Below are 19,111 nucleotides of genomic sequence, written 5' to 3' on the forward strand. Positions count from 1 at the left end.
GAAGTTTTCTGTCATTATTTCTTCAAATAGGTTTTCAATATCTTGCTCTCTCTCTTCTTCTGGCACCCCCATAATTTGGATGTTGGTACGCTTGAAGTTGTCCCAGAGGCTTCTTACACTATCTTCATATTTTTGGGTTCTTTTTTCTTTTTTGGTTGGGTGCTTTTTGCTTCTTTGTATTTCAAATCTTTGACTTGATTCTTGCAATCCTTTAGTCTGCTGTTGGATCTCTGTATAATATTCTTTATTTCAGTCAGTGTATACTTAATTTCTAGTTGGTCCTTGTTCATATACTCGAGGGTCTCACTAGATTTATTGAGGGTCTCACTAAATTTATCAGCGGTTTCTAGAAAATTCTTGAAAAACCTTATAAGTGTGGTTTTGAACTCTATACCCAGTAGTTTGCTTTCCTCCATTTCTGTCATTTGTGACCTGTTTCTTTGTCTCTGCATTTTGGCTGCTTCCCTGTGTTGACAGAGTGGCTTTCTGTGCTAGGTGTCCTATAGGGCCCAATGGCCCAGCCTCCCCAATTACCTGAGGTGGACACTCTTGGTACACCCCTTTGTGGGCTTTGTGCACAGTCTTGTTGTAGTTAAGCCTTGATTGTTGTAGGTATCACTGGGAGGAATTGACCTCCAGGCCAATTGGCTGTGAGAATCAGCTGTGTCTATGGTGGGAGAACTTCTGTGCTGGAGACAGCCTTCTAGGGCAAGACTTGCTTCAGTGGGGCTTTGGTGCTCACTGAGTCTGCCCCCTGAGTGTGTCCCTTATGGATCTGAGGAGTTGTAATCTGGATGGTCCCACTCTGACCACTGGGTACACTGGCTCTTGGATCTCTAAGGAGGTGCTAATTTAGCCTCTGCGTGAGGCTACCCAGCAGGAGCTATGGAGAGATCTATAGATTCTTCCTCTTTGGGTTTTGGAGGTGCCCAGATGAGGGGAAGCTGTGAAGCAATGCAAGCTACTGTGGGGCCTTGGGCCTTCTTTTGGAAGTTCTGGGTCTCTCTGACCCAGCTGCAGTTTGTTAGGTAATGTTAGATTGCAAAGGGCCAGGCCATTCATATGCAAAAGCCTCTGCTCACAGCTTGAGTGGGACAGGATCTCAGGGGACCAACAGGACAGAGCAAACAGCTATGGCTGATCCTCAGTCCTGCCCTAAGAGGCCTTGGGTCTCAGTGTCCCGTGGTAATTGCTGCAAGCACCTCTGAGAGAAAGCCGCCCTCGAGTTCCACCCAATGCCAGACAGTCCAGTTTCTCCCTGTGTGAGTCTGGGTCCCCAGAGACTTGCCCAGAACTGGAGTTCAGAGCAGTCGGGAGCTCAAGACTCCCTGCTGATTGAAAAAGACAACTGCGTCCTCAGTTGCCAGCCCTTTCCGGGTGCGCCTCCATACCTCTGCACTTTACTTCCGCACCGCCTCTGAGTCTCAGTGTGCTTTTCTCTTTCCTTCTAGTTGTAGAATTTCCACTCAGCCAGCCTTCCTGTGGTTCTGGATGATGTCCATTTTGCCTTTTAGTTGTATTTTTGAAGTGGTTGTGCGAGGCAGCAATTTCAGGTGTTTACCTATGCTGCCATCTTGGTTTCTCTCCTGATCCTCCTTTTTTAAGTCAATTGTGCCATGTAACATAACCTAATACGGAGTAAGATCCATCATATACAGTCTTGGAGATTATTCAGGGCATATACACTGTGGTGTGTGGATCTTGGGGGCAATTTTAAGATTCTGCCTATCATTGATTATATCAATGTTCACAAAATATCACTGTGAAAAATCTACAGTGGATACATCCTTAATAGAGTCCTATTAGGAAGGAAAATGAGATGCTCCATCTAGTCTCATGTTTCAGAGGGCCATGTATTGATAGCTTCAGTATGAATTTTCATGATAAGAAGATAGCATATTATTTCCTGAGTAGTCCTATGACTTTATGAATGACATAGGGTATTTTAAAAATATATTTTTATTGATTTCAGAGAGGAAGGGAGAGGAAGAGTGAGATAGAAACATCAATGATGAGAATCATTGATCAGCTGCCTCCTGCACACCCACTACTGGGAACCAAGCCCACAACCTGGGCATGTTCCCTGACTGGGAATTGAACCATGACCTCCTGGTTCATAGGTCATTGACGCTCAACTACTGAGCCACTCTGGCCCTGGCCAGGAGACATAGGGTATTTTTAACCTATTTTATTTTATATCTGTCTTGGAAAAGGTGATTCAGCTTTCCTTAGATCAATATTCTATGGTAAAAATAACAAAAATATCATTGCAGGATAAGTAAAATCTTTGTGTAATTTAGATAGAAACTTAAATGGGTTTTGTCTATTAATTAAACTATATCACCCATATAGAATACCTAGTTGAGTTTCTCCACATCTGGAATTTTGTGACCATGATTCTACTAAAGGACTAAGCTTTGGAACAATAGATCATACTGGGGCTTTTCACCAATAGAAATTAAGCATAGTCCTGTGATGTACCATCCAAGAATTAAATAATGGCAATTAGTTCAAGGCCTTAGTATACATGTTCACTGTGTCAAGTGTATCAGAAATCATCCTTTCAACTTGAAATTGTTCCAAGTTTAATCAAATTTGGATAAAATCTGTGTACATTTTATTACTTTTAATTTTGTATTATGTTAATATAAAGCAATATTTGGGAAATTCAGAAGTAAAACAGAGAAAAAAGAAAAAAAAATATAATTTCATGTAAATTTATTTAAAACACAACTTTCACATTAGGGAGACCTAAGCATAACTATCAGCCAAATTCACCAATTAGGCAAGTAACTTAATCTCTCTAAAACTCATATTTCTCATTATTATAATTTAAGTACAGTAATGTTGCATGATAGTTTATTCAAAAACATTTTAAAAACCTTGCTGAAACCGGTTTGGCTCAGTGGCTAGAGCGTCGGCCTGCGGACTGAAGGGTCCCAGGTTCGATTCCGGTCAAGGGCATGTACCTGGGTTGCGGGCACATCCCCAGTGGAAGATGTGCAGGAGGCAGCTGATTGATGTTTCTCTCTCATCGATGTTTCTAACTCTCTATCCCTCTCCCTTCCTCTCTGTAAAAAAATCAATAAAATATATTTTAAAAAAAACACCTAAAAATATCTGAATCCTGCTAGGCTCTAAGGACATAGCTATGTATTATGAATATTTTTGGATACTCATGGTTTATGAACAAAACAGATAAATCATTTTTATAAAATGTATTATGTAACAAAGAATGTGTTAGGATAAATGCAATAATATGTAAAAGTGCTTATCCCATTGCCTAGTGTGGATACTTAAAACATTTATTGCTTTCTTCCTTACCTTTTCCCTGCCTGATCTTACTGCCATCATAACTATGATTCTGGCAAATGAAGTTCAGAAGCATCTTGTTGCTAATGGTCTATTCTAGAAAATAGCAGCATGACAAATTAAATGTTGCTGAGGAAGTGAGTTTGTGTGAGGAACTGAATTTCCTGGTCAATCCTGCTAGAACTTTGCCATTCAGCAAAATGAGGCTGGTGATTTCATTCCAAAGATCAAGCTGCAGCAATTTTCATCATGAATGTTACCCAATCATTGAAAAATTGGCAACATTCATTCAACAGATGTCAGAGTCTTTCTTGAAGGAAGGTTCTCACAATTGACAAGCTGATGCTAAGACTGCTGCCAATAAGGTGAAAGATGGTGATGATCTGATTAATAAAAAGTACTTCCATCCTAGTTTCAAGTTTATAAAAGGATTTGCAAATATCTCTCTTCTGTTCCCTCTAACACCACTGATATAAAATGGGAAGCCCCTCCTTTTTTCTGTAGATGGTTTTATGCTACTTTATATGGACTAGCCATAGCATTTTGTGAACTTAAAATAAAACAAAGATGAAGCAGCTTGCATATTCATATGTTGCCAATAGAGTGGAAAGGACCAGAGAGGACAGTTAATGCATGGAGACATTTAAAGTATCCTAGAGCTGTAGCTTTTCCTGGGTCTTGACTTTGGCTGAATCTTTGAATATCATTTAGCCATCTCAAAGTCTTTCTGGAAGTTGAGCTGCTAATCACTGCTCTAGATGTTGGGAAGAAGTGTGTTTATGGAATACTGTGCATCCTGTGAATGAACTATGATAGGAACAAGAATTATTGACATTTTGAAATAGTTTATTGGTATTACTCTGGCTTTGTGTCTACTAAATATGATCATTATAATCCAAAGAAAAAAATAAATTACAACCTCTGTCTCTCATCTTTTCACTCAAATAGAACTCAGTATTTCGTGACAGGGCCACTTTGAGAGGAACATCTATCACAGGTTTTTCATATAAAACTTTTGCTAGTTGATACAAGATAGTGATGATCATTGATTTTTGTACCCACTGATTCCTGAGTAGCTTCTGTTCAGCACTAACTCCCCGAACAGCATTTAGTTGCCCATGTTTTCCTCTTGGTCTCCTCCACTTTGGATTGACAGTTTGTAGACACATGGCCGCAGGTCTTTCCAACACATTGGTGGTGCAGAATGAGCCATCTTCTTACATGTCAGCGATTCCCTGTGAAACAATCAGAGCTTAGTGAACAGTAACTGAGTGAGGAGGCAAAGCACTCAGAGAAGGAGGGGATTTCATGGAAAGGATTATGGAAAGGATTATGTAGCAAAACAAGGCCAAACTGCACCGTGGTTTGTTTTCCTCTTCCTAGCATTCCTCTTCAATCCGCAGAGGAGGCAGTTAGTTACCAGTTGCTGGCATTATGACGGGGCACATCGTCCTGGGTCAAACACGCTGCAGTTTACAAATCCAGCAGCAGATTGCAGTGCTCTGCAGTCCAGCCAGACCTGCAGAGCCTGTGTAGTCATGTGCCCTGTTACAGCTCAAACGCCAAACTGGGGATGTGCCCCTAGTGGGGCATTTAGGGCAAAAGTAACAAAAGCGTTTCCTGTCTCAAAACAGATGGCCCTTCCACAGTGCTGCTTTAAGAACACAGACCTGTTTTGAGTGAGGTGAAGCTGAAGCCGGTCCTCACAGCATCATTAAATCTGGTTTTCTGTGATATTTAGCCTGTGCAAGGACCCTGACGAAATCATCTAATTTTCTCCTGAGCTGCTATATATATGGATATCATCTTAGTGTGACACATGAAAAGGCTCCTTCAGTACTTTTTTTTTTTTAGATGCATGGAAATATTTAAGAAACAACTAACCAATGAACATCATCACCAGGAGATTATTGTTTGGTCATATTAACAAAAACTCCCTTTGTGATTTTGCAGCCACGACAGCCCAATCCTGACTGGCGTTACTCTGCCTCCCTGAGAGCAGGAATGCACAGGTATGTATTTTTCTCCTTCCTTCACTCAGTGGTAACTTGAACTTGGTATGGCTCAGATAAACTATGGCTCCGGAAGCAGCTGTCAAAACTAGGAAGCTTTAGACACTCTGCCAGGGGAATGCAATTATTTTTCTCTGTGTCTATTCCTTGAAACATTGGAAGTGGTCAGTGCCAAATGCTTCTCAAGTGCTGGCAAATGTCTTCTGTAAAATTGCACACAGGCTGCTGTATTCATTCTCTCATTAGAATTTCTATGAGGAAGTAATTCCAACTCCTTTATCCCTTCTCCATCTATACTTTCTCCTTTTCCTTCTTCTTCTTCTTCTTTTTTTTTTTTAAATCCTTACCTGAGGATCTGGTGTGTGTGTGTGTGTGTGTGTGTGTGTGTGTGTGTGTGTTTTGTTTTATTTTATTTTTTAGAGAGAGAGGGAGGGCGAGGAAGAGAGAGAAAAACAAAACAAAACATCAATGTAAGAGAGAAACATTGATTGGTTGCCTCCTGTACGTGCCCCAACTGATGATTGAACTTGCAACCTGGGTATGTACTCTGACTGGGAATCAAACCCACAACCTTTTGTTGTACAGGATGATGCTCCAACCATGAGCCACCCAGCCAGGGCTCTGTCCCCTTGTAAAAGTTGTAATAATACTAATATGTTTCGACTTGAGTACTTTGTGTAATATATGTGTACATGTTGTCTACCTTGATTTGCTATTGCACATTGATAGTTATGGTCTGTCAGCCACAATAATTGATAATTATTCTTATTCATGTTCACCCCTATTAGATAGAGTCTTTTTATCTTTTCCATCTTGTTGCTATCTTATGGCCATCAATGGCTTGGGCTCTTACGAGGATGAGCCATGTGAAGGGCCTTTATTAAATATCTGGAGACCAAATCTAGCTTACTTTATATTAATCTAGAGTAATATTATTACTCTGAGACTCAGATTAAATATAATGTTGCTTTCTCTATTTTGTCTCTTTGACAGTAATTGATTAACAACCATTATTACCAGAGCTGATGTAGTATCTATGCCATGGGGCCAAGTAAAAGATTCATTATTTGTGAGTGTCTTTGGAAACCAAATGGGGAGGGCCAAGAAACCAATGACCACTGCCACCAAAGGGATTTTGTTTTAAAGAAGAAATAAACTTCAAACTTAAGCCCTTCAAAATATCTGGGCAACATTTTTTTAAAAATATTTTTTTATTTGATTTCCTGAAGAAAGGGAGAGGGAAAGAGAGATAGAAACATCCATGATGAGAGAGAATCATTCATTGATCGGCTGCCTCCTGCACACCCCACACTGAGGATTAAGACCGCAACCTGGGCATATGCCCTGACCTGGAATCGAACCAGTGACCTCTTGATTCCTGCGTCAGTGCTCAACCACTGGGCCACACCTGGCTGGGCTGGGCAACTGTTTTTTGTTTGTTTGTTTTTTTAGGTCATAGAGCCTTATTTGTTTATTTTGTTAATCCTCACCCGAGGATATTTTCCATCAATTTTTAGAGAGAGTGGAAGGAAGGGAGAGAGAGAGAGAAAGAAACATCACTGTGAGAGACACATGGATTGGTTGCCTCCCGTACTGGCCCCAGACCAGGGCCAGGGATCAAGCCTGCAACTGAGGTACATGCCCTTGACTGGGATTGAACCTAGGACCCTTGGGTCCGCAGGCTGATGCTCTATCCACTAAGCCAAACCAGCTAGGGCTGGGCAACAATTTTTTTTTTTGATTGATTTCAGAGAGGATGGGAAAGGAAGAGAGAGATAGAAACACCAATGATGAGAGCGAATCATCAATTGGCTGCCTCCTTCACACCCCACACTGGGGATCAAGCCCAAAACCCAGGCATGTGCTCTGACCAGGAATTGAACTGTGACCTCTTGGTTCATAGGTCGACGCTTGTGTATGTTCCCCCATGTCCCACGTGGTTCAGGGTTCAGGATCTGGAAGAGGGGCCACACACAAATGAAAGAGATGAGACAGAAAATAATTTGGAAATTGGGGGGCCAGGCGAGAGCCCATCCCAAGAGGATGGACTCCACTTTTGCTCAGGCCTTGCCATCCTTTTATTTAGTTTGGGATACACCTATAGCCCTTAGGCAGACAAGTTCCAGTAACAGACAGACTATCTTATCAGTAAGGATTTACATGACTATCTGGTGGGGAAGTTGCTTCAGCTACCATTATCTGGACTAAACAGTGGTGCACAGCTCTGACCTTTGCCAGGGCTTCAAGGTCACCAGCATTCTGGGCTCCTTGTCCACACCTCTCTGCTAGAGAAGACAATAGGCGGTTTCCCACATCTCCCCCTTTTCTTTTCCTTAAAAAAATCTTGAAAAATGAATGCTGCCCAAAAGGGTTCAAGTCCTTTTAAGACTCTTCATTCCACATCTGCAGACTAGAAATAAACATGAGAACAAAAATGAGACAAGCAATAGTGACATATGCTGAGAGGCAAATGTCATGTCCTTTTTAAATTGCTGCCAGGCATCCAAGGAATCAGTCTGTTGTAAGTTTCTTTCTGGGCCAACAGTTTTTTGTGTCCCAATTTCAATGTCCAACAGTTCCTTATGTGTACATGCCAGTAACGATATGCTAGCTCAGGATGGTGGGCCAAGGGTGGCAGTGCAGGTCTGACCTTCTCTGGCTTGGTCCTGGGCAACCTGTCGCAACACACAGCTGCTGACTGTTAGTATGGCAAGGTGTCTTCACCATCTCCCATCTCTGGACTGTTTCTCCTCTTGTCTTCGTGGCTGGAGCAATCTGGTCAGTTGCTCTCTGGGATCCCTTATTGCAGGAATCCACATGGGCTTAGAGGAGTTTTCTGGAAATATACAAACATATTCTCGACCAAAGGTTAATAAAAGATTCTTTTCTATAAACTAGACATGGGATCCTTTCTTTTCATTGTGCCCAAACCATTTTCCTTTGGCTTATTTTGACACCATGTTTGTTTTCATGGGTGTCTTGTCTTCAGCTTTACAAGTGAAAAATAATTTTTAAAGTAAAAAATTTTCTTGATGTAATTTACTCACAGGGGATTGTTACACTATCCCTCTTCTTTTTTGATTTAAATAATATTAAAAGGCTTTTGGAAATTTTGCAATGCAGTCTTGATAAGTTTTTAATTTTAATTTTCTGCACAGAAATATGACTGCTTCGGATTCATTGCATGTTAAGCAAGTTTACTATGAGATAAACCATTAGTAAAAAATTAGTTAATGCTTCAGGAACAGTTTCCTGCCCAGTACAACAAAGCTTTTATGAATATTCATTTATTTTAATTAGCCAATTTAAATAAATCTAAAATAAGGTTTATTTTTTAACTTTACTTGTCCTAAGTTATGGACAGTAAATGACATTAATTAAATTTCTTCTATTAATCTTTGGGTAACTTTGTTTTACATAAACTTTGTTTAGGGAGGCAAAAACACAAATTACTGCCCTGACCGGTTTGGCTCAGTGGATAGAGTGTCGGCCTGCGGACTGAAGGGTCCCAGGTTTGATTCCGGTCAAGGGCATGTACCTGGGTTGCGGGCACATCCCCAGTAGGGGGCATGCAGGAGGCAGCTGATCGATGTTTCTCTCTCATCGATATTTCTCTCTATCCCTCTCCCTTCCTCTCTGTAAAAAAATCAATAAAATATATTTAAAAACAAAACAAAACACAAATTACTTACTTTAGCTTATGAGGCCCAATATATTGATTTTTAATTACAGTTAGACATCTGAAGGAAACCTCTTTTTATTTCCTTCCAGACACTTTTCTTTCTTTTTTACACCAAGCAACAAATGTAATAAACTTGGTTGCTTTTTGAGATTTTAACAAATACTGCCACAAAACCATATATTTCAAGTGATTTTTTCATTTATGGTGACTGTAATTACTGTCAGGTTTAGTATTTTAACAACAATCTTTAGTTTACCCTGTAAATATTAGCAATTATATTTTTAAAGAGTATCCCCTTTGGCTTATTTGCATTTACAGAGGGATTATGGGAGGTTTCAGTAATTTTCCTAAACTTTACTTGGATTCAATTATGATTTCAGCATATAAAGAATAAATAATATGTAAAATTTTAAAATGAGGCACATGGCTTATTGCAAGCAGTGTATTGAGCATTGAAAATAATTCATAAACTCCCTATCTGTGAAATGCAAATACACAGAGTATCACTGGCAGATGCCCCCACGGGGGATCCTGACTCCTGGCTTGCCTGGTGTCCCTGACTGGACACATGCTACCCTACCTGAAAGTTTCCTGTTTGAACTTGGCTCTGAAACTTTGCAAGTTCCTTTCTGAAGCAGAGTGCCTTAACGCAGGTGACCTGTCCTTTGCTCTTGACTGGAGCTCAGGCGCATGGTCTTTCTCAATTGGCTAATTCAAAGGGAAGGGTTGGCCTTTGCTGTTTCAAGATGGCGGCCCCCAGGGGAGCGGTAAGCCATGTGGCCAGTATGGCGACTGCCAAATCAGGCAGTCCAAAATGGCAGCTGTCTAAACTGTTCTTTGACAGAAAAGATGATTTGTTTATCCTCACAATAAACAAGAGAAGAGCAAACCAAAATCTCTAAGAGATAGACAGCCAACATTATATTGCAGACAAACAGAAATCTCACTAGTTGTTTCTGGTGGCTGAACCCTGAGAGGGAGAGCAAGAAGAGCCCCCAAGATTAAGAATTCTTGGCAGCTGCTGGGACTTTCTTGTAATCTCTCTCACACTTTCAACCCCACCACACACAGCTAGGCTTCCCCAAAGCGGGACTTGCCTCTTCTTCTTCTTCTTTTTTTTTTTTTTTTTCTGCGAGAGCGCCAGCTGTCCTGAGGGAAACTTCGATTAGTCTTTCGCCCCTATACCCAGGTCAGACGACCGATTTGCACAACAGGACCGCTATGGACTCCCACCAGAGTTTCCTCTGGCGTCACCCTACCCAGGCATAGTTCACCATCTTTTGGGTCCTAACACGTGCGCTCATGCTCCACCTCCCCGGCGCAGCGGGCGAGACGGGCCGGTGGTGCGCCCTTGGCAGACTGGAGAGGCCTTGGGATCCCACCTCGGCCCTGGCCGGCCTTCACCTTCATTGCGCCATGGCTGGCCTCTTCTTTAAATAAATTGAACAACAACAAAGAGACACAAAAACATCAACACTCTTATACAGGTGCGCAGAATACACTAAAAGTTTACACCAGAGAATGTCCAGCATTAAAAATTACCAAAGCAGTGTCTTTTATCCCTGGTTCAGGAACTGCCTCTCTCTAGAATTTCAGTATATTCCCAATCGACTATTCAAAAATAAAAATGGGCTGGGGTCTTTTAAAATTCCATCTGAAAAATTTGGCTGTATTTAAGAAATATATTGTTACTTTATTTTGCCCTTCTTAGAGGCCAAAACCTTCATAACATTTAAAATATAAGTAAACTATAGTTATTAATTTTTATTTGAGAAAGCTTTCCATGCAATTTCAAGTATATTAAATCGGCTAAATTCAAAAATATTTCCTTTAAGAAGAGAGAACAAATTCTTTGAATCACTCCCGGCCCTTGAAGTTTTCCAAAAATCATCCCTTGGTTATAGGCTTGAAATTTAACTTGGAAAGACCATCAAATATATTTTAAGCTGAATTCTGCCCCATTAGCCTGGCTAGAAAGACACGTTCTCACTCTACTTACAGATTGCAAATTCTGCAGCTGATCATGGGCTTAGCGTGCGGTGAAATATCTCCCCACCTATACAGTGTGCCCACCTATTTGGTGAATTCTCCCCCATCTATACGGTGAATCTTCGTTTTTTCACTCTAGACGAAGTCTTCTCTTCCAGATGTCCCGCTGAGGCGCCAGATGTGAATGTTCCCCCACGTCCCACGTAGTTCAGGGTTCAGGATCTGGAAGAGGGAGTGCACGCAAATGAAAGAGTCGAGACAGAAAATAACTTGGAAATTGGGGGGCCAGGCGAGAGCCCATCCCAAGAGGATGGACTCTGCTTTTGTTCAGGCCTTGCCATCCTTTTATTTAGTTTGGGATACACCTATAGCCCTTAGGCAGACAAGTTCCAGTAACAGACAGACTATCTTATCAGTAAGGATTTACATGACTATCTGGTGGGGAAGTTGCTTCAGCTACCATTGTCTGGACTAAATAGTGGTGCACAGCTCTGACCTTTGCCAGGGCTTCAAGGTCACCAGCATTCTGGGCTCCTTGTCCACACCTCTCTGCTAGAGAAGACAATAGGCGGTTTCCCACAGATGCTCAACCACTGAACCATGCTGGCTGGGCTCTGGGCAACTCTTAAGTTGATCTTCACCAAACCTAGATCAATTTTTAAAGACAGAGTATGCAAAGTATATGTTGAGTTAATGAAAAATTAGTTTTAGTCTATTAAAAATGCATTAAATTAAAATAAATTAATATATTCTTAAGCATAACATTAAAGATTGAGCAGAAATTATACTGGCTGCTATTTCTGAATAAGAAGCAATGAGTGAAGGGCTGAACATTGGTAGTTGACTTGGTGAGATGTTACATTGGAACCTGGGTCATAATTTTAGGCCCAAAACATTTATGCAGAGGCCATAGAGTAGATATCAGAAGGATTTTTTGTGTTTGTTAGAGACCAGCTATGCTTTTGCCTACATCCGAGCTATTGTGTTGGAGCTACGCAATAGGAAAAAGCATGGTTTACCATACGAACTCTTTCACTATTGAATTAGTGCTTTACTTCAAAAGTACCAAGTGATGAGATACACTTGAAAAGTTACACTTAAATTGAAATACTAAAACATATCACACCCTTATCCCATTTTTAAATGGAAAAAAGTCAAATATGCTCCTATTCAGGTTTCAATTAAGATATAGATTTAAGTAGGATGAAAATGAAATAAAGCTAAATGTAAGTTTTTACTCACAATGTAGTACATTAACCATATATTAGAATTATGCATCTTTTTTATGCATGTGCTTGGCTTCTTGGCCTTTCCAGCTTCAGGCATCATGTTACTTACTATTCCTTTGAAAATTCTGCTTTGAGCTGAGCTGGTTCTAGGGTAGTTACATCTTCAGAATGAATCTGATTGAACCCATATAACTTAAATCCAGGAACACCTGAAGGATATTAATATTTGGGAAAAAAAGAGAAGATTCTAGGGTGTAGATGAAGGGAATAATAGCAACAGGTCAGAGCCTAATTATTGATTTTCCAAAGAGTAAGAGAATATTAAATTTGTAGATGCCCTTCTCCCACATAGTTCAAGTTTGCCTGTTCTGTTGCCTCATATAACCCCTTCAAAAAGTAGTATAAGTTTAATTTAGCAACTTAACGTGCAAAATTAATGAATGCCTAGTTTAAAGGAGTCCTCTGATATTGGTGAGGATTTTCTTGGATGATATTTATCCTTAGGGTCCCATTTGTTCCTTTCTTTCTTCATTCATCCTACTAGTATTTGAAAGTCTAATATGTGCTAGCATTAGATATATACAAATGACTACACTGTTCTCTCCACTCTGGAGCAGTTTACGTTCTATTTCCACCTGCTTCTAATAGTCTCCCAGTTCATGTCTCACTCCTTGCCATATTTCAGGCTGAATTGATCTCTTCTGAACTGGGACCCATGAGTGGTGGCGTTAAGCTTCCTCTAGTCCCTAAATGCAGGTTGGGTCATCTATGAATGAATGATACAGAAAGAGCCTGGCCAGATTGGCTCAGTGGTTGAGCGTTGACTTATGAACTAGGAGATCACGGTTCAATTCCCAGGCAGGGCACATACCCGGGTTGCCGGGCTCCATCCCCAGTGGGGAGCATGCAAGAGGCAGACAGTTAATGATTCTCTCTCATTATTGATGTTTCTATTTCTCTTTTCCTTTCCCTTCCTCTCTAAAATCAACAAAAATATTTTTTAAAAGATACAGAAAGGGTAAAACAGAATATAAGGTTAAGAATTAATTGGGTACCCCTAGCTGGTTTGGCTCAGTGGATAGAGCATCAGCCTGTGGACTAAAGGGTTCCAGGTTCCATTTCAGTCAGGGGCACATGACTGGGCTGTGGGCTCGATCCCCAGTTGGGGGTGTTCAGGAGGCAGCCGGTCAATGATTCTCTCTCATCATTGATGTTTATATGTTTCTATCTCTCTCTCCCTCTCTCTTCCTCTCTTAAATCAATAAACATATATTTTTAAAAAGAAGAAGAAAAGTAATTCATTAAAAAAAAGAATTAATTGGGTAGCCAAACTGGAACAATATTACACTTATCAGCAAATAATTTTTGTGTGTTTTCCTCTTCACGAACAATGAAAATACATCCTGCATATCAGATATTTACATTACAATTCATAACAGTAGCAAAATTACAGTTATGAAGTAGCAACGAAAATAATTTTATGGTTGGGGGTCACCACAACATGAGGAACTGTATTAAAGGGTCACGGCATTAGGAAGGTTGAGAACCACTGCTATAGAGAATTCAGAAACAAGAGAACCAGCAAGAGAGGCTTGGGGGCTTTTGAGAACAAGCTCTCCTCATCTGCTTCAGCATTAAGATGTTAAAACAGCATTAGCCCTCCGATGGGTTTCCAGTTAGATTAAATGAAGACCATGGCATTAATGAAGACCAAAATTGCCATAAAAGTAAAACATGCTTATTGCCTAAATATAGCAGGCAGTAAGTCAGCAATGCTTTTGCAGTTTCTGCAAGGTGACTGCTCAGCAGTAATTGCTTCTGTTCGAGCATGAGTAGAATGTGTTAGCTGCAGCCCTGTCTCCAGAGATGTATAAGCACTTTCTGAGGGTGGAATGAGATTTGGAAAGGCATTTGTGGTCTAATTGTTATTTGGGTCTATGTGTTTACTCAGCTCCGTGCACCTGGAGGAGGCTGGCATTCTACGGGCTGGACCAGGAGGATCTGATCAGCAATGGCCAACAGTATCCAGTGCAACTCCAGGTAAAGACCCAGGGTCTCTCCCTTCTTGTTTGGGTTCTGGAAAGCGATAAGGTAACCTGTTTTTGTAAGACCAGGAATGTTAATGGCTCTCTATTTGTTCTTTCTTTTCCTTACATGTATGACTTCCTTACATACATGGCTATTTTGATTTTCTACTTAATGTCCTTCAGGAGTTAAAAACAGATAACATAAAGTGTGTGCACGCGCGCGTGTGTGTGTGTGTGTGATTTTCTAAAATAATCAGGTAACTTTCAAATGTTTAGCTTCTCCAAGTTTCACAGAAATTTGGCGGCTTCATGCACAAAAACGACACTGGGAGCAAAGATCTTTTGGTTGAAGACATTGGAAACCCATTTAAAGTAGTGAGCAAAAGGGAGATGATAGATAGGTAGGTAGGTAGATAGATAGATAGATAGATAGATAGATAGATAGATGGAATGGGGTTTTTCATGAAAGTAGAAAGTTATCAGAACCAAGGCACCACTCTCTGACTTAAAGTCAAAGTCGGATCTGCTTCTTTCTGCACAACTACATCATTCTGTAGACTGACCTTTACTGCCTTAACATACACATTACCAAACATGACTGCCTCATAGTTTCTTAGTTCAGAGGACCAATGGAGACAAATTCCTAATTCGCATTTTCAAGAAAAGGGATCTGCCAGGTTGAATCAAGTCACATTTCCTTAGTTTCCTTATTCTTACCCAATCACTAAAGCAGTGTTACATAATTAAAAGATGGCTTTGGAGGCTCATTCCTGTGGAAGTTTTCAGAAAGGCAGGGTTATGGAGATTGCAAATGGTGTCTTCCATAATCCTCTATGAATAGAACATCATGATGATGATAATAGTTAATAAATTATTGAGCCATATACACCCAGACTCTGTGCCAAGCACATTACATGTGTGATTTCATTTATTTGTCATGACAATCTTGCAGGGGATTTAGTATATCGATTTCACATATGAGAAACTAGAGACACAGTGAGGTTAAGAAACATACCCAGGTTCATGTGGCAGAAGTAGAATCCAACCCAAGTGTGTCTTGCTTCATAGCCAAGTGTATCTAGCACTTATATTCAGAGCATGGCTGGCTTGCAAAAATTTATCCAAATTCAAATACATACTCACATACATAATAGATGACATAAGTTTGTGTGTAAAAAGTACTTTCCAAAAATACTCAGATGCCTTTCAAATGATTAAGCTACCTAAGTAACATGTACAGTTAAGGGCCCATTTTTGCTGGCAATGCTAAGGCCTTTCATGGATTCTAATCAGCCAGCATTTGCTATTTATGAATGTTGCATAATTTAACTAAAAGTCACATTTGTCAAAAAAACAAATGCACAAGTTAAAGCAATTCATTAGAGAGCTAATATTGCCAGATGGCAAGAGAACATTCATTGACAAATCTGTAGCCCCAATGCCAATGATGGAGTGAAGAAGTGATGGATGAGCAGATGGGTTTAGACTGCCAAGTGTTGCAGGATAGGAAGGCCTCTGGAAAGGTGAGAACTACCCAATCAAAGCAGCCACACGAAGTCATGCCCTGCTACCTTCATGTCAGGGCTTTTCTTGTTCTCATAGATCAGACTGGTGAGCCAAGAACTAACTTTGAATACATCCTTCCTTTCATTGATGATGCTGGTGGATGTATATGCCTAGGCAAATGTGAAATAGGGACTGTGTACTGATTATTTCATTTGCATATGGCTCTGGTCTCTCCTTCAGATTCAAAAGAATTTTAGGAACCCATCTTCTTGCCAGAAGATAGGGAAGGAGTTTCCATTTCTCTCCTTCCCTACTGTCCCAATCCCTCTTGTGTAATCCCCTTTCTCCAGGACTATGCTTAGCTGCTGACTCATGAGTCACAGTCCTCATGGACTGAGCTGGACAGAGCTTACATCTTCCAGGTACTCCATGGGTGACCTAACCATACTTTTCAACATCCCTCCATACCAAAGATCTAAGTTAAAGAGATATTCTTTTGCCTTCTGCTCTGTCCTTGGGTACTCTTAGGTTTTAGGACTCAAAACATGTTTTGCACTGTTTGGAGGGAATATGGCATAAAGATTAAGATTAGGATGTGGCATCAGATCTGAATTGCACCACAGTTCCAAACTTACTTGCTGGGTGAGCATAAGCAAATTGCTTAAATTCATGTTTTCCTAATTACCTATCCTATAAATTGGGTATAAAAATAACACCTATCTTATCGAGTTGCCATGGTAAAAATAAACAGCTGAATATAGTGCTTGACATAATATTAATAGATGTCTAACCTTTTTACTCCTTTTTTTTCTGGGATACTTTTGAGCAATCTGTGATGTGGCTGGACTTGGCTGATAACCTGGTAGCCAGAATTGAATAGTTCTCATTCCTAGGCCCAGAAACAGACACTCTGTAGTTTTTGGGATCATCCTGACATCTATACAGTCCATTCATCCCTAGCCACCCTCGTGGGGATAAAATGAGAGGGATTTATTAATTCTGCCCAAAGAAAAGGAAAATGGCCCTGACCGGTTTGGCTCAGCGGATAGACTAGAGCATCGGCCTGCGGACTCAGGGGTCCCAGTTCGGTTCCGGTCAAGGGCATGTGCCTTGGTTGTGGGCACATTCCCAGTGGGGAGTATGCAGGAGGCACTGATCGATGTTCCTCTCTCATCGATGTTTCTAACTCTCTATCCCTCTCCCTTCCTCTCTGTAAAAAATAAAAAAAAGAAAAGAAAAGGAAAATGCTTCAAAAAGCTTGGTTGTTCCTAGTAGAGCCTGCCTTTCATTGCTTCTGTTGTCCTTCAGTGCTTCATGATGAAGGTGCAGCTGCTTCCAAAAGGCTTCCTCCTGGTTCCTGAGTCGCCTTACACTTGTGTCTGAGACCTCATGAACCAGCACCTTCTCATAGCACACACAACAGCTGCAGGCATGGCATTAAGGGAGAGGGACCTGCTGTGCTGGGATCCTCATTCACATGTGTTCCTTGCAGTTGTTTTTCCTCCACTGATGAATTACTTTGCTTTGTCTCTAAACTGCTCATTTATTTACAGAGTCCACAAAAGCCCTGCTCTGAAGGGATCAGTGGGGACATCACCAGGTGATGTTTCCTGCAAGATAAACAACTCAGGCATTAAATCCATTAATCCTGATTACTGGCCCCTTTCTCCAGGCTCTCTGTGTAAGCAGACATGGCCCGCTGGCTTCTTACTTTTACTCAGGTTCCTGTGAGACTGAGCAGAGAAAGAAAATGGCTAAATAGGGAGTGCAGGCATATAGCTACAGTCTCTTCTCCAAGTGGAGGAATGTGTTTTGAGGAGAGGGGCATTAAAGGGCCAGTCATTCACGTTTACAACTCTAACTTTCTTAATATGAATGCTCTGAAGAGGTTTTAATGATTACCCTCTTGTGACTAGTTCCTAGAGGAAATCCCAAGAGTTGTAAAAACAAAACAAAACAAAAAAACACACAAACAAAACTGCCCCTCCCTTCTAGAGCTGGTCTGGCTTCAGGGTGCCAGCCTACTTTGCCATCTCCCACTGGTTCATCCAGGCTCCTCTTTCTATATTTCATGGGATCTCAGGACTTACCTAAGGCAAAAGTAAATTATTTTTGGAGTGGGAGCTATTCACTATTTTCAGAAGAGCTCAGGGAATTCCCAAACACACAGTACTACCAAGGATAACTTTCTAGGTTGTCAAGTAACACCCCAGGGGATCCAGGACCGAACAGTGAAAGATTAGTTAGGAGGGGAGGCAACTAAGGCAGTGAGGCTTAGAGAACCTTAGTTTAGAGAGGGACTAGGCAGTGGTTCTCACAGGATGGTTCCCAGAGCAGCAGCTCTAACAATACCTACTGAACCAGAGAACCAAGATGGCGGCATAGGTTAACGCCGGAGTTTGCTGCTTTGAACAACTACTTCAAAAGTGAAACCAAAAAACGGAAGGGACATCACCCAGAACCACAGGAACGCTGGCTGAGTGGAAGTCCTACAACTAGGAGGAAAGAGAAACGCATACGGACACTCAGAGGAGGCGCAGTGCTGAAGTCAAATTCTGAGGTGCGGAGTGCGCGGAGCGGGCTGGCGGCGGAGGGCGCGGTTGTTGTTTTCAATCGGGAGGGAGTCGCAGACTCTGAGCACCAGATCCGGGCGAGTCTTTAGGGACCCAGACTCAAACGGGAGAAGCGGGACTGTCTGGCTTCGGTCAGAGCGAGTGCAGCTTTCTCTCCCAGCTTTGCAGCGGGTGCTGGGACTCAGAGAGGCAGAGCCCCTTGGGACAGGACTGAGAGCCGCCATAACTCCTCTCTCCGGCCCACCCTGTTGATCCTGTGCGACCCGCCCTGCCCAAGCCCTGCACAGAAGCATTTGCCGGATAGCCTCAGGCAAAGGCTAGATTAGCACCTCCCTAGAGGACAGAAGTTCTCTCACCGCTGACACAGCTGATTCTCATAGCCACTTGGCCTGGAGGTCAAACCCTCCCTGGAATTAGCTACAACAATCAAGATTTAACTATAAGACTGCGAACAAAGACCACTAGGGGGTGCACCAAGGAAGCATAACAAAATGCGGAGACAAAGAAACAGGACAAAATTGTCAATGGAAGAAATAGAGTTCAGAACCACACTTTTAAGGTCTCTCAAGAACTGTTTAGAAGCTGCCGATAAACTTAATGAGATCTACACGAAAACTAATAAGACCCTCGATCTTATATTGGGGAACCAACTAGAAATTAAGCACACACGGACTGAAATAACGAATATTATACAGACGCCCGACAGCAGACCAGAGGAGCGCAAGAATCAAGTCAATGATTTGAAATGCGAGGAAGCAAAAAACATCCAACCGGAAAAGCA

At 41.4% G+C, this 19,111-nt stretch overlaps 1 protein-coding gene across 7 annotated transcripts in view; it reads left to right on the forward strand.

Annotated features, from left to right (window-relative positions):
- LOC132235739 (protocadherin alpha-C2) overlaps positions 1-19,111 on the forward strand; it is a 158,141-nt gene that overhangs the window by 121,725 nt on the left and 17,305 nt on the right. For all 7 annotated transcript variants that reach the window (XM_059698612.1, XM_059698609.1, XM_059698613.1 and 4 more), the window contains exons 2-3: positions 5,266-5,324; positions 14,176-14,264. In XM_059698612.1, coding sequence (XP_059554595.1) covers positions 5,266-5,324; positions 14,176-14,264 — 148 coding nt within the window. The remainder of the gene's footprint in view (positions 1-5,265; positions 5,325-14,175; positions 14,265-19,111) is intronic.

The sequence above is a fragment of the Myotis daubentonii genome, chromosome 5, assembly GCF_963259705.1.
Source record: "Myotis daubentonii chromosome 5, mMyoDau2.1, whole genome shotgun sequence".
Taxonomy (NCBI): Eukaryota; Metazoa; Chordata; class Mammalia; order Chiroptera; family Vespertilionidae; genus Myotis; species Myotis daubentonii.